This window comes from Oreochromis aureus, linkage group 9 (genome assembly GCF_013358895.1).
Source record: "Oreochromis aureus strain Israel breed Guangdong linkage group 9, ZZ_aureus, whole genome shotgun sequence".
NCBI lineage: Eukaryota > Metazoa > Chordata > Actinopteri > Cichliformes > Cichlidae > Oreochromis > Oreochromis aureus.
This window is the reverse complement of record NC_052950.1, coordinates 38,719,429-38,739,128: the sequence shown is the minus strand read 5'-3', so window position 1 is coordinate 38,739,128 and position 19,700 is coordinate 38,719,429. Positions and strand designations below refer to the sequence as shown.

The 19,700-nt window shown below is 44.0% G+C and overlaps 1 protein-coding gene across 2 annotated transcripts in view; it reads left to right on the top strand.

The window, feature by feature from the left end:
* Positions 1–19,579, top strand: part of LOC116309666 (melanoma receptor tyrosine-protein kinase-like) — a 39,979-nt gene extending 20,400 nt beyond the window's left edge. Inside the window, exons 2-28 of one of the 2 annotated variants that reach the window (XR_004198646.2) lie at positions 1,172–1,323; positions 2,094–2,301; positions 4,077–4,211; positions 4,348–4,416; positions 4,531–4,649; positions 5,937–6,078; positions 6,245–6,358; positions 6,430–6,556; positions 6,799–6,872; positions 7,003–7,093; positions 7,533–7,732; positions 7,818–7,950; positions 8,756–8,846; positions 9,303–9,460; positions 9,568–9,600; positions 10,750–10,894; positions 11,058–11,180; positions 11,357–11,455; positions 11,708–11,893; positions 12,590–12,745; positions 12,894–12,969; positions 13,930–14,076; positions 14,375–14,472; positions 15,838–15,972; positions 16,252–16,342; positions 16,481–19,275; positions 19,355–19,579. Coding sequence is in view for 1 of the 2 variants with exons in the window: in XM_031726333.2 (XP_031582193.1) it covers positions 1,172–1,323; positions 2,094–2,301; positions 4,077–4,211; positions 4,348–4,416; positions 4,531–4,649; positions 5,937–6,078; positions 6,245–6,358; positions 6,430–6,556; positions 6,799–6,872; positions 7,003–7,093; positions 7,533–7,732; positions 7,818–7,950; positions 8,756–8,846; positions 9,303–9,460; positions 9,568–9,600; positions 10,750–10,894; positions 11,058–11,180; positions 11,357–11,455; positions 11,708–11,893; positions 12,590–12,745; positions 12,894–12,969; positions 13,930–14,076; positions 14,375–14,472; positions 15,838–15,972; positions 16,252–16,342; positions 16,481–16,830 (3,452 nt within the window). In the remaining variant the exon portion in view is untranslated. Of the gene's footprint in view, positions 1–1,171; positions 1,324–2,093; positions 2,302–4,076; positions 4,212–4,347; positions 4,417–4,530; positions 4,650–5,936; positions 6,079–6,244; positions 6,359–6,429; positions 6,557–6,798; positions 6,873–7,002; positions 7,094–7,532; positions 7,733–7,817; positions 7,951–8,755; positions 8,847–9,302; positions 9,461–9,567; positions 9,601–10,749; positions 10,895–11,057; positions 11,181–11,356; positions 11,456–11,707; positions 11,894–12,589; positions 12,746–12,893; positions 12,970–13,929; positions 14,077–14,374; positions 14,473–15,837; positions 15,973–16,251; positions 16,343–16,480 lie in introns of both variants that reach the window. The other variant, XM_031726333.2, reaches the window with a different exon arrangement.
* Positions 19,580–19,700: the final 121 nt, after the last annotated feature.

Here is a 19,700-nt window from a genome sequence, read left to right as displayed (position 1 = left end):
AGAAAGAAAGAAGGATGGAAGAAAGGAAGGAGAGATGGGTAAATTGATAAATGAAGGAAAGAAGAGAGGATAGAAGGAAACAGGCGTTAGCTGACTTTATGGCATCACATGTACAGTAACAGCACATGTCTGAACTTTTCTGCGCGGCCCTGACCAATGGGACGCTTCCCTTCAGATGAAGAGCAGCTGTGTTATCTTTGTGATGTCACAGTGGGCGAACAGCCAATCGGTGTGCAGCCAGACACGTTCAGAGGTCCTCAGTTCGCTGTTTGCTTAAAGTCTGAGGAGAGTGGAGGCAACAGGTGGAGGTGAGATAGGTGACAGCTGCTCTGCACCGTGTTCCTGTACCTGTTACTGGAGTGAAAGACCATCAGGAGCTTAGTGCTCTGAACTGCAGTGTTTAGATCAGGTGTGAGGAAAACCTGCAGGACAGGTGAGAAAGGCCCGAGGCCGTCACCATACTAGATGTTTGAACTCACTCTGTGATGTGAAGTTCAAAATCTGTCGGTACAGTCTGAGCCTCTCGTGTGATCGGGTTGCTTTTGCACTCAGATCTCCTCCACTGACTTTCAGGTGAAGTTGTGAGTGCAACCTGAGCTCTGATGTGTTCGTTTCAGCAGGAAGTGGCTGATCTTTAACCTGCCGGGCTTCATTCCTCACACCGTCACAGGCTCCACAGCTGCCGCCCAACTCGTCCGATTCTTGTTTTTACAGTTTAAAGCTGCGTTACACCTTCCTGCTCTGGCCCGGGGCTTTCCTGAACACATCACACAATGACCTGATGACTGGGTTTCATTACCTGTGAACTCTGAAACATCCCCTCCTGTTTGAGACACCAAAGGAGTGTCTGTGGTGAAGAAACTCTAAATTTGGGCGTCTAAAATAATATTTAGGACTTTTGGTTAAATATTTAACCAAAAAAAATCTAAATGACAGATTATTTTTGAAAGTTTTTATTAGAAATCTCTAATGAGCTGATGAGCAGGTGGGTGGGGCTTCTGCACATGAGGCATCCATGAGATCCAACAGTCAAAAAACAGAAAACGCCAAAACAGGTGCACTTCAGAGTGATGACTGTTCCCTTCAGGGCACAAGATCAGGAAACTGCATCATCCAGTGGCCTTTAGAGGAACTGCAGCTGATGTTGTGCACTCCTCTCTTTCTCTCTCAGTGTGTCAGGGAATGAGCAACCACCTGTCGCTGTTGGGGACGTACGAGCAGCACTACGACAGCATGGTGAGGATGTACTCCAACTGCTCCGTGGTGCTGGAGAACCTGGAGATCACCTACACGCAGGAGCACCACGACCTGTCCTTCCTGCAGGTGAGCCACCGTCCCTCAGCCTCAACAAATCAGTGTACAAATAAAATGAATGATTATAAATCAGTAATTAGAGGTTAGGGTTATAAATGAACCAAAGCAAATAATAAAGTGAAAGAAAAGTCCAAAAAATAAAATCAATAAAACCAGCAACAGACAAACTAACAGAGAAACTACAGACAACCTAAAATACGATGTTAAAATCACTCATTTTTGCGAAGGTTTCTCAGAACGTTTATCAGGTGAACGTCTTTACACTGAAGAGACTTCCTGTTGCTCTGGTTGGGCCCACCTGAGGTTATACTGGTCCGTGAACGCCTCGCTGCCTGAGGAAATGTTTGGTGGCTGCCGAGCACCTCGGTGGACTCATCTGTGTTTTTAGTGTTTTTTCTTCCCTCACACAAACACAACTGTGTCTGTGCTGCATTCAAGGAGCCTCTGTTATCAGGTTGCCTTGAGGAGCTCTGCTTTTGGGAAATCAAACCCAGATGTTAGAAAATAAGAGAAGGGGAACACTTAGAGAAGCACTGTGTGGGAGTCATGTGACCGTGCCTGCACATAAAAGTGACTGAACACTGAAAGAAAGCCTCAGATGAAGGGCAGGTTTCAGCAACACATTCATACATAAACACAGAAACAGGGCAGCGAGCAAAGCGTTTCAAAATGATGTTAATCAAACCAATCAATAAGCGATTATCAGAGTGTTGTTAAAGGCTACTTTGACAATAATGACTGACTTTATTTGGACTCATTTATCCTCCTCTTTGCTTTAGTCCATCCAGGAAGTAAGCGGTTATGTTCTGATCGCTATGAACGATGTGGCGACCATCCCATTGGTCAACCTGAGACTGATCCGGGGACAGAACCTGTACGAAGGCCGGTTCGCTTTGCTGGTGATGTCCAACTATCACAAGAACGCCTCATCTGCAACGCTCAACTACACCAGCGGCCTGAAACAGCTGCAGCTCAGCAGCCTGACCGGTACACACACACACACACACACACACACACACGCACACACACACACACACACACACACACACACGCATGCACGCATGCACGAGATGAGAGAGTGCAAAGTTTCCCAGATAATTCAGAGCTGGTGAGTAGTTCAAGGACACTCAGATTTTGGAACAGCCAACAAAATGCAGAGAACATTAGCATTGTGTACTTCAGGAAGCCTGGGAAAGGAGAGATTTCCAGACGGATCCACACATTCAGTTCGCGCTTCTGGGAACCTTGAAGTATTTCTGTAACAGCTTCAAAGACGGACGACTTCATGCCCACGGTCCAGAGTCCAGCTTGAGGTCATACAGAGGTGCTCAGAGGTGTAAGCAGAGATGGTCAGACCTCGCTCTCCTGAAACACAGAGGCATTCCCTGCTCGTTTCCACTGCTTCTGTCCGTGAGCTTACCTTGAATTCCTCCCTGAGGACAGAGTGGCCAGTCCACTTCCCTCCACGGCCTCTGGTTTGAAGGAGCTGAGTTGAATGCCTGTTACAAAACACTGCAGTGCAAGCCAGAGGTCATCGCTCCAAGAAGCCAACAAAATCACAAGATCTGCAGAAAGCGAGGGTGTGACAGCCTCCACCCTTGGCTGCGCCTACAGATGGAGTGTGTTAAAGTTATGAACACTGTGTTTTTACACTTCAACAACAAAAACTGTGCGTTATGAAACGCTAATAGTGTGATTTGAGTGGAGGAACGTTGCAGCCGGCGGCTGCAGGACCCTGAGACACTGCTACACCCAGAGTGGGCGCTCCACCCTGTTCTTGCTGAGAACAACAGCTCCTGACTTGGAAATCCTGATTCTCAACAAGAACTGCAGCTAAAAGTATTCAGACATGAACTGTTTGTAGAGACACGAGCTAAAAGAAGAAGACTTGACACTGTTTTCAAACTGAGCCTGAGTGTAACCCACACTTTACATGCTGATGTCCTGCCTGTCACAAGTGCAGCTGTGTGCCGGCAGGAGGAGTTCCTGTGCACCTTCACTTTTTATTTTTGGTCAGCTCTTTGTTTTCTGCTTCATTCTGCTGAGAAGAGGTGATGACACCCACGCTGAGCTGGGTGCCCGGGTGGACACACCATTTAAAACTCTTCAGTCAACGCCTGATTGTGCTCCAGCAGCAGGAAATAGACCACACCCAGGCCGTCACTCGCTGCTTCAGCTGAACTGTGGACTCAGCATTAAGCGAAATTTAAAGTCTGTGCTGTGGAGAGAGCTCTCACAGAGATGCTTCGTTGGATTTCGGTGGACTATATTAAAAAAAATAAATCTCTTTAATGGTTTCAATACTTTGCGTCTTCCACCAAAAATTCCTCAAATCAAAAACTATGTTGAAGATTTTAGTGCTGCAACATCACAATTTCAGATGTTAGATAATCAAGATGAAGATGTCCCTTAAACCTCTAGAGCTGGCATGTCAAACATAAGGCCCAGGGACCAGAATCAGTCCAATAAAGACTTCAGTTTGGGTCACAGGATGGAAAATGTGAAGAAGGGCATCAATTTCCTGCTGACAAAGACCTTCATATCTGTTCATACAACATAAGTCGTATGAATGTTATTATCGCTGTCAGTGTGTGTCCCACGATGTAAAACGACGTCCGTGCTGTAGAGTTTGATCCTTTCTGTTTATAAAAACAGAATAAAAGTTTCTGTGGTCACAGATAGTTGTTAGAGACGACCTGTCGGAGGATGTTGGAAAACGTGTTGACGTGCTGGCTTATGTCTGCTTCATTATCTCCTCACAGAGATCCTGAAAGGAGGTGTAAAGGTGACCCACAATCCTTTGCTGTGCAACATAGAGACCATCGACTGGTGGGACATCGTGGACAAGGCCGGCAATTACAGCGTGGTGTTCACGAAGGACGACTTTCCAAAGAAATGTGCGCAGAGCAGAGATTCAGATTTTCAGCCTTTGCTCACTCAGCTGTGATCTGAAGGGTTTCATGATTCTGTGTGTGTGTGTGTGTGTGTGTGTGTGTGTGTGTGTGTGTGTGTGTGTGTGTGTGTGTGTGTCAGGTCAGACGTGTGACCCCAGCTGTCATAACAGCTCGTGCTGGGCAGCAGGACAGGATCACTGTCAGAGATGTAAGCACACACTCCTTCCTGCTCTCACACAGTCGTTCTCTGTACGTTCAAAGTCATGATGATGGTACGTGTCGATTGTCTCTCTCTCTCTCTCTCTCTGTCTGTTTCTGTTAGTCACCAAGCTGCTGTGTGCAGAGCAGTGCAGCTGGAGGTGTCGGGGGCCCAAACCCGTCGACTGCTGTAACGAGCACTGTGCTGCGGGCTGCACTGGACCTCGGGCCACCGACTGCCTGGTCAGTGTTAATCCTCACACAGCACTGCTGCAGTTACAGTTTGCATGTCTGGGACAAAGATTTTTACAGGACAAGACGGTGGCACACACACACACACACACACACACACACACACACACACACACACACACACACACACACACACTAACCTGACTGTACAACCCTTGTCTGGTGAGCACAGCTGTGCTCTGTGATTTCAGGTTCACAGAACATGGATTGAAATGAAGTGTTCAGTTTAAAGTCAACAGAAAAAACAAAACTTTTATTTATTTTTAATAAACTACACGGGGTCATTTTAAATTTGATGGCAGCAACACGTCTCTTTGTGTGATGGGGCAGCAAAAGTGATACTACAAAGAAACAGCTGTGGGAGCAAAGATGGGCAGGTGTTCACCAATCAGCAAAGACACATTTACAAGCCTCTGAATATTTCATTATCTACAGTACATAATATCATTAAAAGATTCAGAGAATCTGGAGCAATCAGTAAAAATCAGTACTGCATAGACGTGAACTTCGGGGACTCAGACAGCACTGCATTAATACCAGGTGTGATTGTGTGATGGAGATCAGTGCACAGGTTTCACAGCTCAGCTCCACACCTGCAGGTCAGAGCGCCATCATGCAGAGAAGAAGCTCCAGATGTGAACATGACATAAAACAGCTGATTTTTTAATTCTGCATATTTTTCACACTTTCATGTTTCAGATCATCACACAGACTTTAATGTTAAAAGAAAAAAAGGTATCCAAACCTACCTGGGACTTTGTGAAAAAAGTAGTTTCTTCCGCCTCGTTAATTCATAAACTGTGATTAACCACATTTTTAGAAAGCTGAGTTCAGCTGGACTAGAGTCACCTGGGCCCAGCCCGCTGTGTGGCTGCTGAACCGGCCTGCCTGCAGTCTAGACCTTTGGCCAGCTGAGAACATCTGGAACATCACAGAACCAGAAACAGGATGAACAAAGCCAGGACTGCTGAGCAGCTGGAATCCTCCATCAGAGCAGGACAGCTGCTGGCCTCAGCTCACAGACCATCACACACCTTTACATAGACCTGTTCTACTTTACAGATGTGTTCCTGCCATCAAATTTAAAATGAGCTCATATTTTTCTTGTTTTCTCAGTTTAAAGATTTGATATGCGTTCTATGTTACAACATGGAACATCTGTGTAGTGTCACAACTTTTTCAGAATTGATGTTTTAAAAAACTCGGGCTAAAAAACATCTTATTAAAAGATCAAACTAAATACGGGCTGTTTTCTCTGTCTGTCCTCGTGCTCTCCAGGCCTGCAGGGCTTTCAATGATGATGGAATCTGTAAGGACGCGTGTCCACCTTTGAAACGCTATGACTCCAAACTTCATCAGGTGGTCGAAAACCCCAACGCCAAATTCACTTTCGGAGCGACCTGCGTCAAGGCCTGCCCACGTACGGACTTACACATACATCACATCATTCACCTGTGGTGGTGTCCCTGGAAGTTTTATCACAGCCTCAGGGTGACAGGGATGAAAACTATGTAGCTTCCAGCTAGAGACCTAAACATGGTCTTTGTCCTTAATGACGCGCTCTGTTTGCTTCTGTTTGTGCGTAGATAACTACGTGGTGACTGAAGGCTCGTGTGTTCGTTCCTGTAGCAACAGGATGCACGAGGTGAAGGAGAATGGAATCCAACGCTGCAAAGACTGTGACGGACCCTGTCCCAAAGGTAGAGAGCGAGCGAGTGAGAGACACCTGAGAATCAATCAAATCACCTGACCAGCTCTTTCTCTCCTCCAGCCTGTGACGGGGTCGGGGTTGGCGCTCTGGTCAACACCATCGCTATCAACGCCACCAACATTGACTTGTTTAAGGACTGCACCAAAATCAACGGCGACGTCGTCATCGTTGAATCCTCCTTCACTGGGTGAGGAGCTCCTCCCACTAAATATTACAGTGTTACACTGCGACTTCACGGTAGCTGGATGCTAACAGCATCATACCCACAGCCACACCTCAGCACATCGCCAAGTCCTAAAGCTCACCTGTCATGAAACACAGGCTTCATTAAGTTAGCCTGACACAAATAAATGACTTATTCATGTTCGGTGCAGTCAGCTGAGTAGGCCGTCCTCTGTGTCAATGACTTGTGCTGATTTGCCATTCCAGGGATCCGCATTACAACATCCCACCCATGGAGCCCGAGAAGCTGGAGAACTTCAAGACAGTGAAGGAAATCACTGGTAGGTCTACAGCCTGAGAGCAACGGGAGTCACACTAACTGAATCTGCAGTTTGTTGCCTTCTGATTCATGGAGTTGTTAAAATTTTGAAGATCTGAAGTGCAGCAACAGTCAGTGTTTGTGTCGTCCAGGTTACCTGATGATCCAGTTCTGGCCCAAGAATCTGACATCTCTGTCTGTGTTTGAGAACCTGGAGATCATCAGAGGAAGAACGACATTCTCGTGAGTCTCACTGTCCAGAAATACCAGAAATATGTGAAATATGTGGGTTTTCTTTCCAAACTGATAACAGTTTACACCGAGGTTATAAAGGAACTAAACCTCTGAGCTATTCTGGGCCCATAAATCTGCTTCCATATTGGGTGGTTTCTTTTACACTCTGATAAATGGAAGTGTAGCTCAACACTGGTTTTATATGTAGATATTTGGTCTGTGTTTTGGTTCATGAATCCCGTCCTGTGGGTACTCTCATTTCGTTTGGCTTCAGACTTTACTGAGTATCAGTGTCAGCATGACATGATTTGGTAAGCGGAAGAAGATGGATGGTTGGTTGGATGGATGGATGGTTGTTGAATGGACCAGCAAGAGTGCTGATGGTGGCGCTGATGGTGGCTCTGTATTGTTTCTGTACCCCCCCCTCTTATGGACTCTTGCTCTTCAGTAAACACAGTTTGGCCGTGGTGAAGTTGAAGCACCTGCGCTGGCTGGGTTTGCGCTCTCTGAAGGAGGTCAGTGCCGGCGTAGTGGCAGTGAGGAATAACCCCGAGTTATGTTATGTTTGGAAAGACCAGTGGTCCCACCTATTCAAATCAACCGACCAGACCATTAACTTGTTGGACAACAGTCCCCCTGATGTGTGTGGTGAGTCAAGAGTTCATGTTCAGCACAGCTTTTGAATGAACGAATGTCTGAGAAGTAAGACAATATTCTTGTCTCTGCGACACAGAGAGGAACAATCAAACCTGTGACACGGAGTGTACAGACTTGGGCTGCTGGGGTCCAGGGCCCACCATGTGTTTGTCCTGCCGGCAATTCAACCGCAAGGGCTGCTGTGTGGTGTCGTGCAACCTGCTGCAAGGGTGAGTTATAGACTTTAAAACATTAGTGAAGCAGTTGCTGTGTCTCTGTGAAGCCTTTTGTCAGGCTTCAAAACAGGCTTCCTGCTGTCTGTTTATATTCAGCCAGAAGCTGAATAAAGTAATCAGCTAAGATTAGCTAGCTTGATTAGCTAGCTCAACCATAAACTTTGTAGATACACAGACATGAATACGTGCTAAAAATATTTTAGGTTCTACATATATTTTTATTTAATACTAAATTTACAGAATCACTACACCCAACACTCAGAGAACGAAGGTTACAGGCATAACCTCAAGCTAACCTGGTGCTGCTGCTACCTTAGCTGCTACCTAGTCTCTCAATATTCACACTCTACACAATTAATGTCACAAACACAGATGATACACAAACATCTAAAATCAAATAAACTTGTTCTACAGCACACACACATCCAGGTAAAGGTTGTCATTGTCCGTGCAGTCACTGCACTCCCCAACATAAATACCAGTAATTCAGATGAATGCAGGTTTCTCAGTAACAAATAAAAAAAGTAGAATTTCACTCATCAAAACTGGAGGAAATACTTCTTCTAATGAAAATAGCTGCACAACAAGTCACCCCTGAACAGTTGTTTAGAAGGTTAGTTAATTATGAATTAATTCATTGTAACATGTGAGTCTGTGGGGCTGGACGCCCTGCTGGATACAGTCTTAAGTGGCTATTGGAGGAAATCCATCATTTCCATCAGTGCAGAAAACCGAGCTCTTGTTCCTCCGGTGAGCTTCTGCGAGCTGACTCTGGATGTTTCTCTGTGTCCTCCTGCAGTGAACCCAGAGAGGTGGAGGTAAATGGCAGCTGTATCCAGTGTCACCCAGAGTGTCTGCTGCAAACCGGGTCGCTGACCTGCTCCGGACCGGTCAGTGCAGCTTTGGTGCCATTGTTGGAGGAGTGTACAGTATGAAATAGCATCGGACAGTCAAAGCATACAAGCAACTGTAACAGCTGCTGATTTTTTTAATTAATACTCCGTGCTCTTCTTCAAGTCATGTCTGAAACTGAAAGTTCAAACTTTTTAAGGTTTTTCAAAGCAGATCTTTAAGATTTTGTGTATTAAAGACATATTTTTAGTTCTTTTTTAGATTTATATCAAAAATTAAGGTAAAAAGGGCACGATCAGTAGATGTTAAATTAATCCTGCAGAGAAATACACAAGCAAGGGTGTTAACAACGGGACAGGAAACATGAGGAATCTGTAGATTTTGCTTTGAGAATGAACATTTTGTTTTTCTGTAAATATTTTGGTCCTTGTACAAAGACAAAAATCATAAATCGTGGTTTAGAAAATGAACATCCCCATCATCCCCACCTGCAGGGCCCTGACAAGTGTTCCCAGTGTGCCCATGTTAAAGATGGCCCCCACTGCGTGCCACACTGCCCTCATGGTGTGCAGGGAGAGGGAGGCAAGCTGGTCTGGAAATATGCCGACAGAATGGGCCAGTGCCAGTCCTGCCACCAGAACTGCACCGAGGGGTGAGCGCATGCTGCTGAATCCCCGCTGAGGGTGTCGGCCGAGCAGCTGATATTAAACAGAGCGTCTAACACTGGATTTAAGATGTTTTGTGTCTGTGTGTCTGCAGGTGTTCTGGTCCTGGATGGTCTGGATGCAATGGGTAAAAATATATCTTTGGTTGTATCTTAACTGAAATCAACACAGGAAAGATGATGCCAAATAAACTTTTGCATTTCAACAATATATATATGGAGCTCTGCCTCTCTCTCTCCCTCACCTTCCTGCTGCTACTTCAATCATTAAACTGATCAATGATCAGTTGATCGGCTTTTCTGTCGCGAGTCCGTCTCTCTTCTTTGTTTTTGGCCCACTTTGCACCAGAAAGAGGAAACCAGCGGCTGAACAACAGCAGCACGTTTAAGCTTGATAAGCTGTTGTTAGAATGTATTTAATATTACTTTCTACACCAGGATCCTTTTCTACGTAGCTGACGGCTGGTAACTGTGCAGGGGCGGATCTAGCAAAGTGTAGCCAGGGGGGCCGATAGGGCATGAACAGGGAAAAGGGGGGCACAAAGACATACTTTTCTTTCTTATTCTCATTTAAAATGTCTAGCTTTTAATAAATAATTATCTGAATCTTACACCCAAAGTTTTAATCTGATGCAAAATGTATAGAAGTCCATTACTGTATATAGTAACTGTTAAGTCTAATATACCCTAGTAAGCTATAGTACTTTTTCCTTTGGGAAGGTACCATCTGTGCAGTCTGCAATTCTGTAGAAGAAAGATGTTGAATCTATTTAATTATTCTTGAAAAATAATTTATTTCTGTGCATTTTTTTTTTTTTTACACGTGCATTAAATTAAAGTTGATTACATCGATTAATTATGATGAGGAGTTTGCAACCCTATTAGTTAGGTTGCTTAATATTTCTGCTAAGTACTCTTTAAAATACCAGAATAGGGAGGATGGAGCAGGTTTAAGTTTATTAGATTGATCAGTGTTGCTGAACTATGAAATATTTTGGGCGCAGTGTATTTTTTACACACAGGTAAAACAGAATAGCTTTAGTGTTGTTGTTTATTTAAACTTGAGTATGAACTTATACAAAATGCAGCAAGATATTAAAAAAACAGTTTTATTGATTAAAAAACACACTATATCGGATTCATATCGGTATCGGCAGATATCCAAATTTATGATATCGGTATCGGGAATAAAAAAGTGGTATCGTGCCATCTCCAGTTTAAACAGGACTCTATGACTCTGCATGCTGTCAGCATCATTTAACACTCTCTCTTCACAGCTCTGTTGCACACTCTACACTGGCGGCCAGCGTGATTGGAGGGCTCCTGCTTCTCGTCATTGTGTCACTGATCATCTTTGTGTTGCTACGACGAATGCAAATTAAGAGGAAGCGAACTGTACGCCGCCTGCTGCAGGAGAGAGAGGTGAAGACTCTGCTTTTCATTCTGCATTTAAAACGTGATCGATAATAAAATGAATACATTAATGATGAAACTGGGTTTTATTTAGTTGGTAGCTCTAAAATATGAACTGAAGTCTCTCTACATGTGATGCTATTGGATGACTTTTATCATTTAAATGTTGTAGCTGGTGGAGCCGCTGACCCCCAGTGGTCAGGCACCTAACCAGGCACTGCTGAGGATTCTGAAGGAGACCGAGTTTAAGAAGGTCAGGGTGCTCGGCTCCGGCGCCTTTGGGACGGTGTACAAGGTAAATACGTTTGATACAAGAGAATGAGCCCCTCATGGTGGTACTTTAAACGTTTAGTCATGTGAGTGCAGCAGAGGAAACGCTGCTGTCATCCAACACTTTAGTCCAGACTTGAACACACCACAGCCCAGTAGCACTCCTGCTAATTGGACAGAATAAAGTGTTTGTTTGTTTAGGGTTTGTGGATCCCTGAAGGCGAGAACGTGAAGATCCCAGTAGCCATCAAAGTTCTCAGAGAGGCCACGTCACCGAAAGCCAACCAAGAAGTCCTGGATGTAAGACTCCTCTGTGTGTTTCTTCTTTTTCCTGCTCCACAAACACATTGTTACTGACTGTTAAGTATTTTGTGTCTTGAATTTTAAGTCGCTCCACCAAAATCTTCTTACATTTAAGTGGTTTAAAAAAGTTGGCTCATGACTAAAGGGCGCACTGAAGTTAAAAATGCTCCACAGCTGCATCAGTAGCTCATATTTTCCCGTGGAGGCAGCAACTGTGGATGTTTCTCAGTAACCCTGCTGTCTGTGTAGGAAGCGTATGTGATGGCGAGTGTGGATCACCCTCATGTGTGCCGCCTGCTGGGAATCTGCCTGACATCATCGGTCCAGCTGGTTACTCAGCTGATGCCGTACGGCTGCTTGTTGGACTATGTCCGGCACCACAGGGATAGCATTGGGGCGCAGTGGCTGCTCAACTGGTGCGTCCAGATCGCTAAGGTGAGTAAATGAGGTCAGCAAGACCTCCTCTAAGGAGAAACCCTCCTGCCTGAGGCACCAGCTCAGTGTGCAGCTCTCTTTAAGCCTGCTGTAATCTGCTTAGTCTGTTTTAAGTCTGATTTGGATTTTTAAGTGCTGGGAAAATCACAAGGTACAAGGTCAGAGGCTCGCAGTAAAACCTGATATCCCAAAGTTCAGGCTTCAAGCTTGGAGAGCAGTCTCCATTCATAAAGTGTACTGATGTGATCGTGGGTGCTGAATATGGAGCTGATGGCAGGAGAAAAACGGGAAAACCTCAGAGATAGTTCATGGATGCAGTGAAGGAGGACGTGCAGAAAGCTGGTGTGACAGATGAGGATGCTGGGAGATGGGGGCAGATGAGCTGCTCTGGCGCCCCCTAAAGGCAGCAGCCTAAAGAAGTTAAACAAAAACAAACAATTTACGCAGTTGAGTTACAGTCATTTACACATTTTTGTATGAGGCTGTGAACACGTTTATTTCTGCTGTAACTTTTGACATTTTTACACGTGGGTCTGTGGAGACGGAACGATTGTTGGAGCCAGCATCACCTGCAGTTTCTGGACTTCATTTCTTTCGCAGAGATACTGGTGCTGCAGCCCAGCCAGTTATCACACAGCTGGTTTTACTCATACTGAAAGCTTTAATGAGTGTGTGCATGCATGATGTTTGGTGCAGGGGATGAACTACCTGGAGGAGCGTCACCTGGTGCATCGTGACCTGGCTGCAAGGAACGTCCTTTTGAAGAGTCCTAACCACGTGAAGATCACCGACTTCGGCCTCGCCAAGCTTCTGACGGCAGATGAGAAGGAATATCACGCTGACGGAGGAAAGGTGTGTTTTCATGTGACTGGCACTCAGAGACGAGCTGATTTCTATCAGGACAAAACCACAAAAGACTAAATCAGACAGGATGGTGGGCTACTCTGTTAAAATGTTCCTCACCTGTCTGTGTGTGGTTGTCTTCCTCTGTTGAACGCAGGTTCCCATTAAGTGGATGGCATTAGAGTCGATCCTCCAGTGGACTTACACCCATCAGAGTGATGTCTGGAGTTACGGTAAGTCAATCTGTGGCTCTCTCGCCTGCACAAGGCCCGCTGGTTACTTGTTTCACTACACCTGAAAAAGTTATTTTCTTACTGTGACATAAAAAGACAGCTGTTCTATCACAGCTGGGATAGGCTCCACCCACGACACTGAATTTGATAAGTTGGATGGCTGCATGTGTGGATGGACATTAATAATTGCATGTACAGATTTCATTTTGAATTGGGTCTCAGCCAAAGCTCATGTGTCCCATCACAAGCCACTTCCTCCATCTCAGAAGACGCAGTTATGAACTTGGGTTTTGTGTTTATTTTATTATGTTAGATATTAACCGTGATATGATATGATACCTCCACAGACCAGTAAGAGCACTGATGGTGGCTCTGTATTGTTTCTTTATCCCCCCTTTATGGACTCTTGCTCTTTACTAAAAATGATGGATTAATGGATGTTTGTTGAATGGATGGATGGTTGGATATAAAAAAGGTTTTTGATTGTGATGATTAACAGCTGCTAGTTAATCATGAGGTAGCCCTCCATAAAGGATCATCTGCTTTATTCTCTATTTTACTTCAAATGGAAATATTAAAATTGAAACAATTAACATGCTGTTGTCTTGTGTATGACCTGACACGAGAGGTCGACTACAAACTCCTAAAATGCTCTCTGATGTCATAGATCCGGTGAGCATTAGAGTGATCTCATAGATTTCAGCCCCACAGGACTGCCCCCTCCTGGGCATTTGAAAGAAAAACGGTTCAGGTTCAAGATGCTTACTGAGTTCACCGTTCGGGACCCAGAAGAGATTTCTGTCTTTTCTATACATGCAAATAAAAATGATCATTATCATTAAAATTCTCATCAGGAACAAACCCTCCTTGAACTCATGTTGTTTAATTGATCGTGTCTGTTGTTGTGTGACGGAGGTTTTACTGAGCGCTGAGTCTGCTCTAACAGTCGATGGTCTGCAGGTGTGACGGTGTGGGAGATCATGACGTTCGGCTCCAAGCCATACGACGGCATCCCGGCCAGCGAGATCGCCACGGTGCTGGGGAGAGGCGAGCGGCTGCCTCAGCCCCCCATCTGCACCATCGATGTCTACATGATCATGGTGAAATGTAAGACAAGACACAGGTGGTGCTGGTAGAAAAATTGTGCCTTGATGGGAACATGAAGGTGTCAAACTTTTAAATAGTTATGGAACTATTTCACAAAAAACTCATCATGTCTCCAAATCTGACGTCTGTTTGTCTTACAATGGCTCCAGGCTATGGTCTAAATTTCATGAAGTCAGACAAAACAATTCTACATGAAGTACTAAAAGTTCTTTGGTATGACGAACACGAATATCTGAGATAAAGTCTGGAGCCGCTCTGCTGTACAGAAGACTGAAAATCCTCCACTTTGCTTCTGCAGGCTGGATGATCGACCCGTCGAGTCGGCCCAGGTTCAAAGAGCTGATGGTGGAGTTCTCCAAGATGGCCAGCGACCCGTCCAGATACCTGGTCATACAGGTAAACCACTGATTTCACATAAGTTATTTGTATAATAACACTTACAACACTTATAAAAAGATTTTCTTTACTGAATGGTTAAATGGTGAATGGCCTGCATTTGTATAGCGCTTTACTCTGATCACCACCAGTGGTCAGAGGGCCCGGTGGCAAAGGTTGGTAATATGGAGACCCTTTACCGTCTGACTGTCCAGATATTTTCTACATGTAATAATATTAATATTATATTATTATATTATATTAATATTGTCTTATTTCTCAGACATTTGTTCATTCAAAAGCTGTGCTGAACGTGAACTCTTGACTCACCACACACATCAGGGGGACTGTTGTTAAACAAGCTAATGGTCTGGTCGGTCGAATATTTGTGACGTTTGTGAGAAATCATTTACACTCATAGGACTCAGTGTTTCTGTGTGAAGGTAAATCACTTGGTCAGCAATCAATTCTATTATTAACAACCCATAAATATTTACATTTTAACCTTTAATTTTTATATTGTATTAGAGACAATAATCTACTTTTATAGTAATTAAAAAACTACAGGAATAAACCAAAACCTCACTGAAAATGAAAGAAGGAAGCTGAACCTAATTAACCTAATTAATAAGTTAAGTGATTAGAAAAAAGATAAAGCATTTCTACTTCTAATGATCACATTTAACTCAGTTTTCCTGTTTTGAAAATGAAGATGTTAGAAAAATAAAACGAAACCGTCCGTCGTCTTTTCTTTTTGTTTCCTCTTGATTGCGCTGGCCTATGATTAATTAAAGTATGATACAATTAATTTTTTAAATGTAAAGAACCAAACTAGTATTGTGATCACAGTCCAGTACAGGGTGCACGTGGAGAATATGTCACCATCTGGATCATTCAGACACAAAACAGGAATACATTTAATCCAGGAGAAAAAGTATTTTAGAAATATCTACAGCTGAGATTTTGTTTTATTAAACCACATGAACATAGTTGAATTATTAGACCCGACAAACATCATATCATCAGTTCATCTCTTTACTTCCTGTTTGTTAGAGAATTAAGCAGTTTGGGATCAACGTGTGTTCTAACTCATACTCACAGGGTGAATATAGATGAGTGCACTGTTATTATGAAATAATATTAGTATTTATTAACTGCACAGAACTAACAGGGAATGTAAAGTTTCAGTGTGCAGAAAGAAGCGGTTCCAAACAAACATGACAAAATGATTTCAAACAAAATTCCAATAAATGCAAAGCTGTTTCTCTTTGGTTTCAATCCAGAAGATGATAATTATAATAAAAATGAACAAGCAATAATGATCGTCTTTAAAGAAAAAAAACAGTTACATAGCATTAACTCGACTACATTAATTATTTTTGTTAGGGGGACCTGCCGAGTCCGTCAGACAGCAGGTTTTACTCTCGTCTGCTGAGCACCGACGACACCGAGGACGTCATTGACCCGGACGAATACCTGCTGCCCTACAGAGGCATGGGCAACCATAAGGACCGGCCCATGGTATGAACACACACACACACACACACACCTATTGTAGTCTAATCTAGTCTAAAGACACATTGTTACATGTCTATATGTTTTATCAAACATTTTAGTAAATGTTACATGAAAAAACGTCGAAAGTGTTTGGCGCCCCCTGGTGACCCAAGTAAATGTAAACAGTCTACTTCCACTCCACTCACAGCTATTTATATACTTTAAATATTTCCTCTGTGTTTCATTCTAATGAATGTGCTTTGATGAAAGACGTGTTTTATTGATTCTCTTCGTTCGTGTCAGAATGGTCATCCAGCCGGAGAGAACAGCCTCGCCCTGCGGTACATCACCGATCCCACTGACAGCGCGCTGGAAAAGGACTTCATCGACCACGGTACTCATCATCAAACATAACTCAGACCAGTGACAAATAATTAGGAGATATAAATCAATTAATCGTCAGACAGCACACTGTCTTCATGACAGAAAATTAATTAATACCTAAACAGCATTTTCCTGCTCTGTCTTCCAGAGTACATGAACCAGAGTGTGAGTGAAACCAGCCAGAGCAGCCGGCTCTCCAAGGTTTTAAACCCTAATTATGAGGACCTGAGCCTGGGCTGGGGTGCTGCCCCACTTCCCCACCCGCTGGAGGATCTGAACACCTCCCAAGTACCCTATGGACCCGAATACCTGAACGCCTCCTGCAAACTGCGCCCTCTGGTGACCAGTCACAGCCTTGATAATCCAGACTACCAGGCTGACTTCCTGCCTCAGACCATTACAGATGCAACTTTAGCCGAGAACCATCTGTTCCTCCCAGCAGCGGAGAACCTTGAGTATCTGGGTGTGGGCGGCGCTCTACATGCTCCTGTCCGCTAGGGGGCAGCAGCACTCGGGCTGTCAGGCTGAAGCTGTGCTCTACTTTCATTCAAGCTGCCCACAGGATTTAATTGTTTTACAGTCAGTTCTTCAGGAAACACTGACTCACATTCACTCCCAGAGCTCGGAGGCTTCATCCAGACTGACAGCCTCAGACTCACAATTGATCTTTGCAAGTTTGTTTGACTGGTAGGACTAAAAGACTTGGTGTAAGCTCTGCAGCTCCTGAACGAGTTTCTTTAACAGGCTCAGTCTGACTAAACCTTCTGTTTGACTTGAAATACTCTGAATGAACTTTTATTGTATAAAGTGTATAAAGTTATGAATTCTTTGCTTTACTTGCCAAGAATGAGCCAAATCATGATTTCCTGTTAACCACTACTGCTCGTGTCTGTTTGTCACTGTTGACAGTGTAAATTTATGGAAGTTGAGAGGCTGTCTGCAGGTACTGAACCTTTGTCAGCTTCTCCTTTTCAAGAGAATAAATAGTTTTCATATTTATGGAAACGATGATGATCAGGACTTTAATGTGTTAGAGGAAGATGGATGATGAAGATGTGCCCAACAAAGAACAATAAAGAGCATCTGATCAGAGTGGGAGCAGTTTGGAGTGAGTCTCGAGAGTCCAGACAGAAACTTTACAATCTATCAAATTTAGATCCAACTTTTGCAGCTCACAGTGCTGAACTGCTTTTGTTTAGTTTGAATATTCCAAAAAATCAACCCAAGTTTTATCGACAATGCTGAGTTATTGTCATTGTTGTGGTGCATCGGTTACTGAGCGCCCCTCATAGAAGATGGCTTGACGTTCGATTCCCTGTTTGGCTGGAGCCTCTCTGTGACATAGATGTAAACTGGCTGTAGTGGTGGAAAGCATAAAGTACTACATGAATGTGGCTTGTAGCGTAGAAGGCTTCGAGTTAAAAAACAACAACTGTTTTTTAAGGCGGTAGTGTTAAGAATCAATCAGCTAATTTCTCTGTGCTTCAACTCATTTGGAGACAAATCATGTAAATTATGACCTTTGGCAGCCTTCAGCTTCCATAGAGAATCCACTGAATGTCTGTATATGTGATGTGACTGTGGTTAGATGTGAACTCAGGTGTGAATCCAGTTTTCTTTAGCTGACCTGCTAACAGGTTACATTCGCTGTTTTCTTGTTTGACACTGAATGAAGTTAAATATCTGCAGGATGTTTATCTGTTTATAAAATTCCACGAATGTCGGCACCAATCTTTTAGAGTTCGTAGGTGGAAAATGTGGGAATGCTCAGTGTGGTCTCAGAATAAGGTGTTGCCTCAGGTGGAAGGTGTTTTATAGTGTAAGGTTAAGACCCTAATACAAAGAGATGATATAAATATATTCCTGCCCTCACCTATGGCCACAAACTTTGGGTACCACAGTAATAAGGGAGTCGAGGCTCAGCCTAATGTGGGTGTTAGTTTCCCCAACATCTGCCAGAGTCTCCTGAAGTCCAAGTGACTTATGGATCCGAGCGGATATCCTCATGCCTGCCAGCTCTGTGACTGTGTGACCGTGCACACACGTTGTGTTGTCTCCGTCTGTAAGTGTCAGAGTATGTTCACCACTTAAGAGATAAAATAACAACCTGAGCAGCTACTACTCCACATTGGAAGGATCCAGACGTGCTTGTGTCATCTGACTGTTTCTACCCAGGATGCAGTGGGAGTCTCTTGTCTGGATTAGGAATACATCATTATTCCTGTGGAAGAGCTGGCAGTGGTGGAAATGGAGAGGGAGGTCTGGGCACGCCTGCTGAGACTGCTGCCCCAACATCTGGATGCTGACGAGCAGTGGAAAGTGGATGGATGGAGGAATGTAAGCACGATGAATATGATGGATGGACAGGAAAGACTCTGAGAAAACTTCAAACTAAAAGATTCATAAGAAGAAAACAGAAACCAAAACATTCCAGTACATGTTGCTTCTATGTCATTATTAACCTCACTGCTATTTCAGCCAATATTTAGTGAATGGTGTTCTTTGCCTCTCGCAGATCAGGGTTCAATGAGTAAACATTGCTGGGTTTTCATAAAAAATGTATAATAAAACTTTATTTAATACATCAGAAAGACCTACATGTAAAATATGAGCTTTTCATGACATTGATTTTTCAAAGTTTAATTTCAGTTTTTGATCATTTATGCAGTGTGATGACAGCTGCCATGTTGTGTCTCTCCACTCTAACAGTCACTCGATGATCAGTTAAATTATTTTCACTTCAGAGACACTGGCACAGAATGTGTCCCTGCATGAACATCCATGTAAATGATCCGGCTGATGAATGGGGACGTTGTCTCTGTCGTGTTCTGTGCTGGTTTGTTGTGGATTCTGTGACCCCCTCTGAGTCCAGAGCAGGCTTTTCCTCCTCCATCCAGGGGTGGAGTCATGATTCCCGCCCTTCATCATCCTCATTAAACACAGGTAGTTAAGGACCAGCTCGAGCATCCAGTCTAAACCTGATAGTCTGCTCCTGCTAATGCTTTTGTCTCCCTGTTCCCAGCATCACCTCCCCTACCTGAGGTGGGAGTTACTCACCTTTGCAGCTTACCTGCTTCCTCAGAGCTGGTCCTCTTCCTTCTGGAACACACACTTCCTTTGCATCCTGGTCTTCAGGGAACCTCTGCCTGCGAGTAATAAAACCAGTGGCAGAAGGATTCTCTCCTGCAGTGATCAAACCTTATTTGAGTAACTTTGTTGTGAGAAATAAAAGCCTTGTGACTGTGAACGCTGTGTCCTTTGAGTCTGTCATTTTGCCTTGTCCTGAGTGGCCCGCACCACTTCAATGGCTTCCTGAGTGAAGACATCCCAGCTTCCACAGGGTGAGAGGCGGGTACATCCTGGACAGG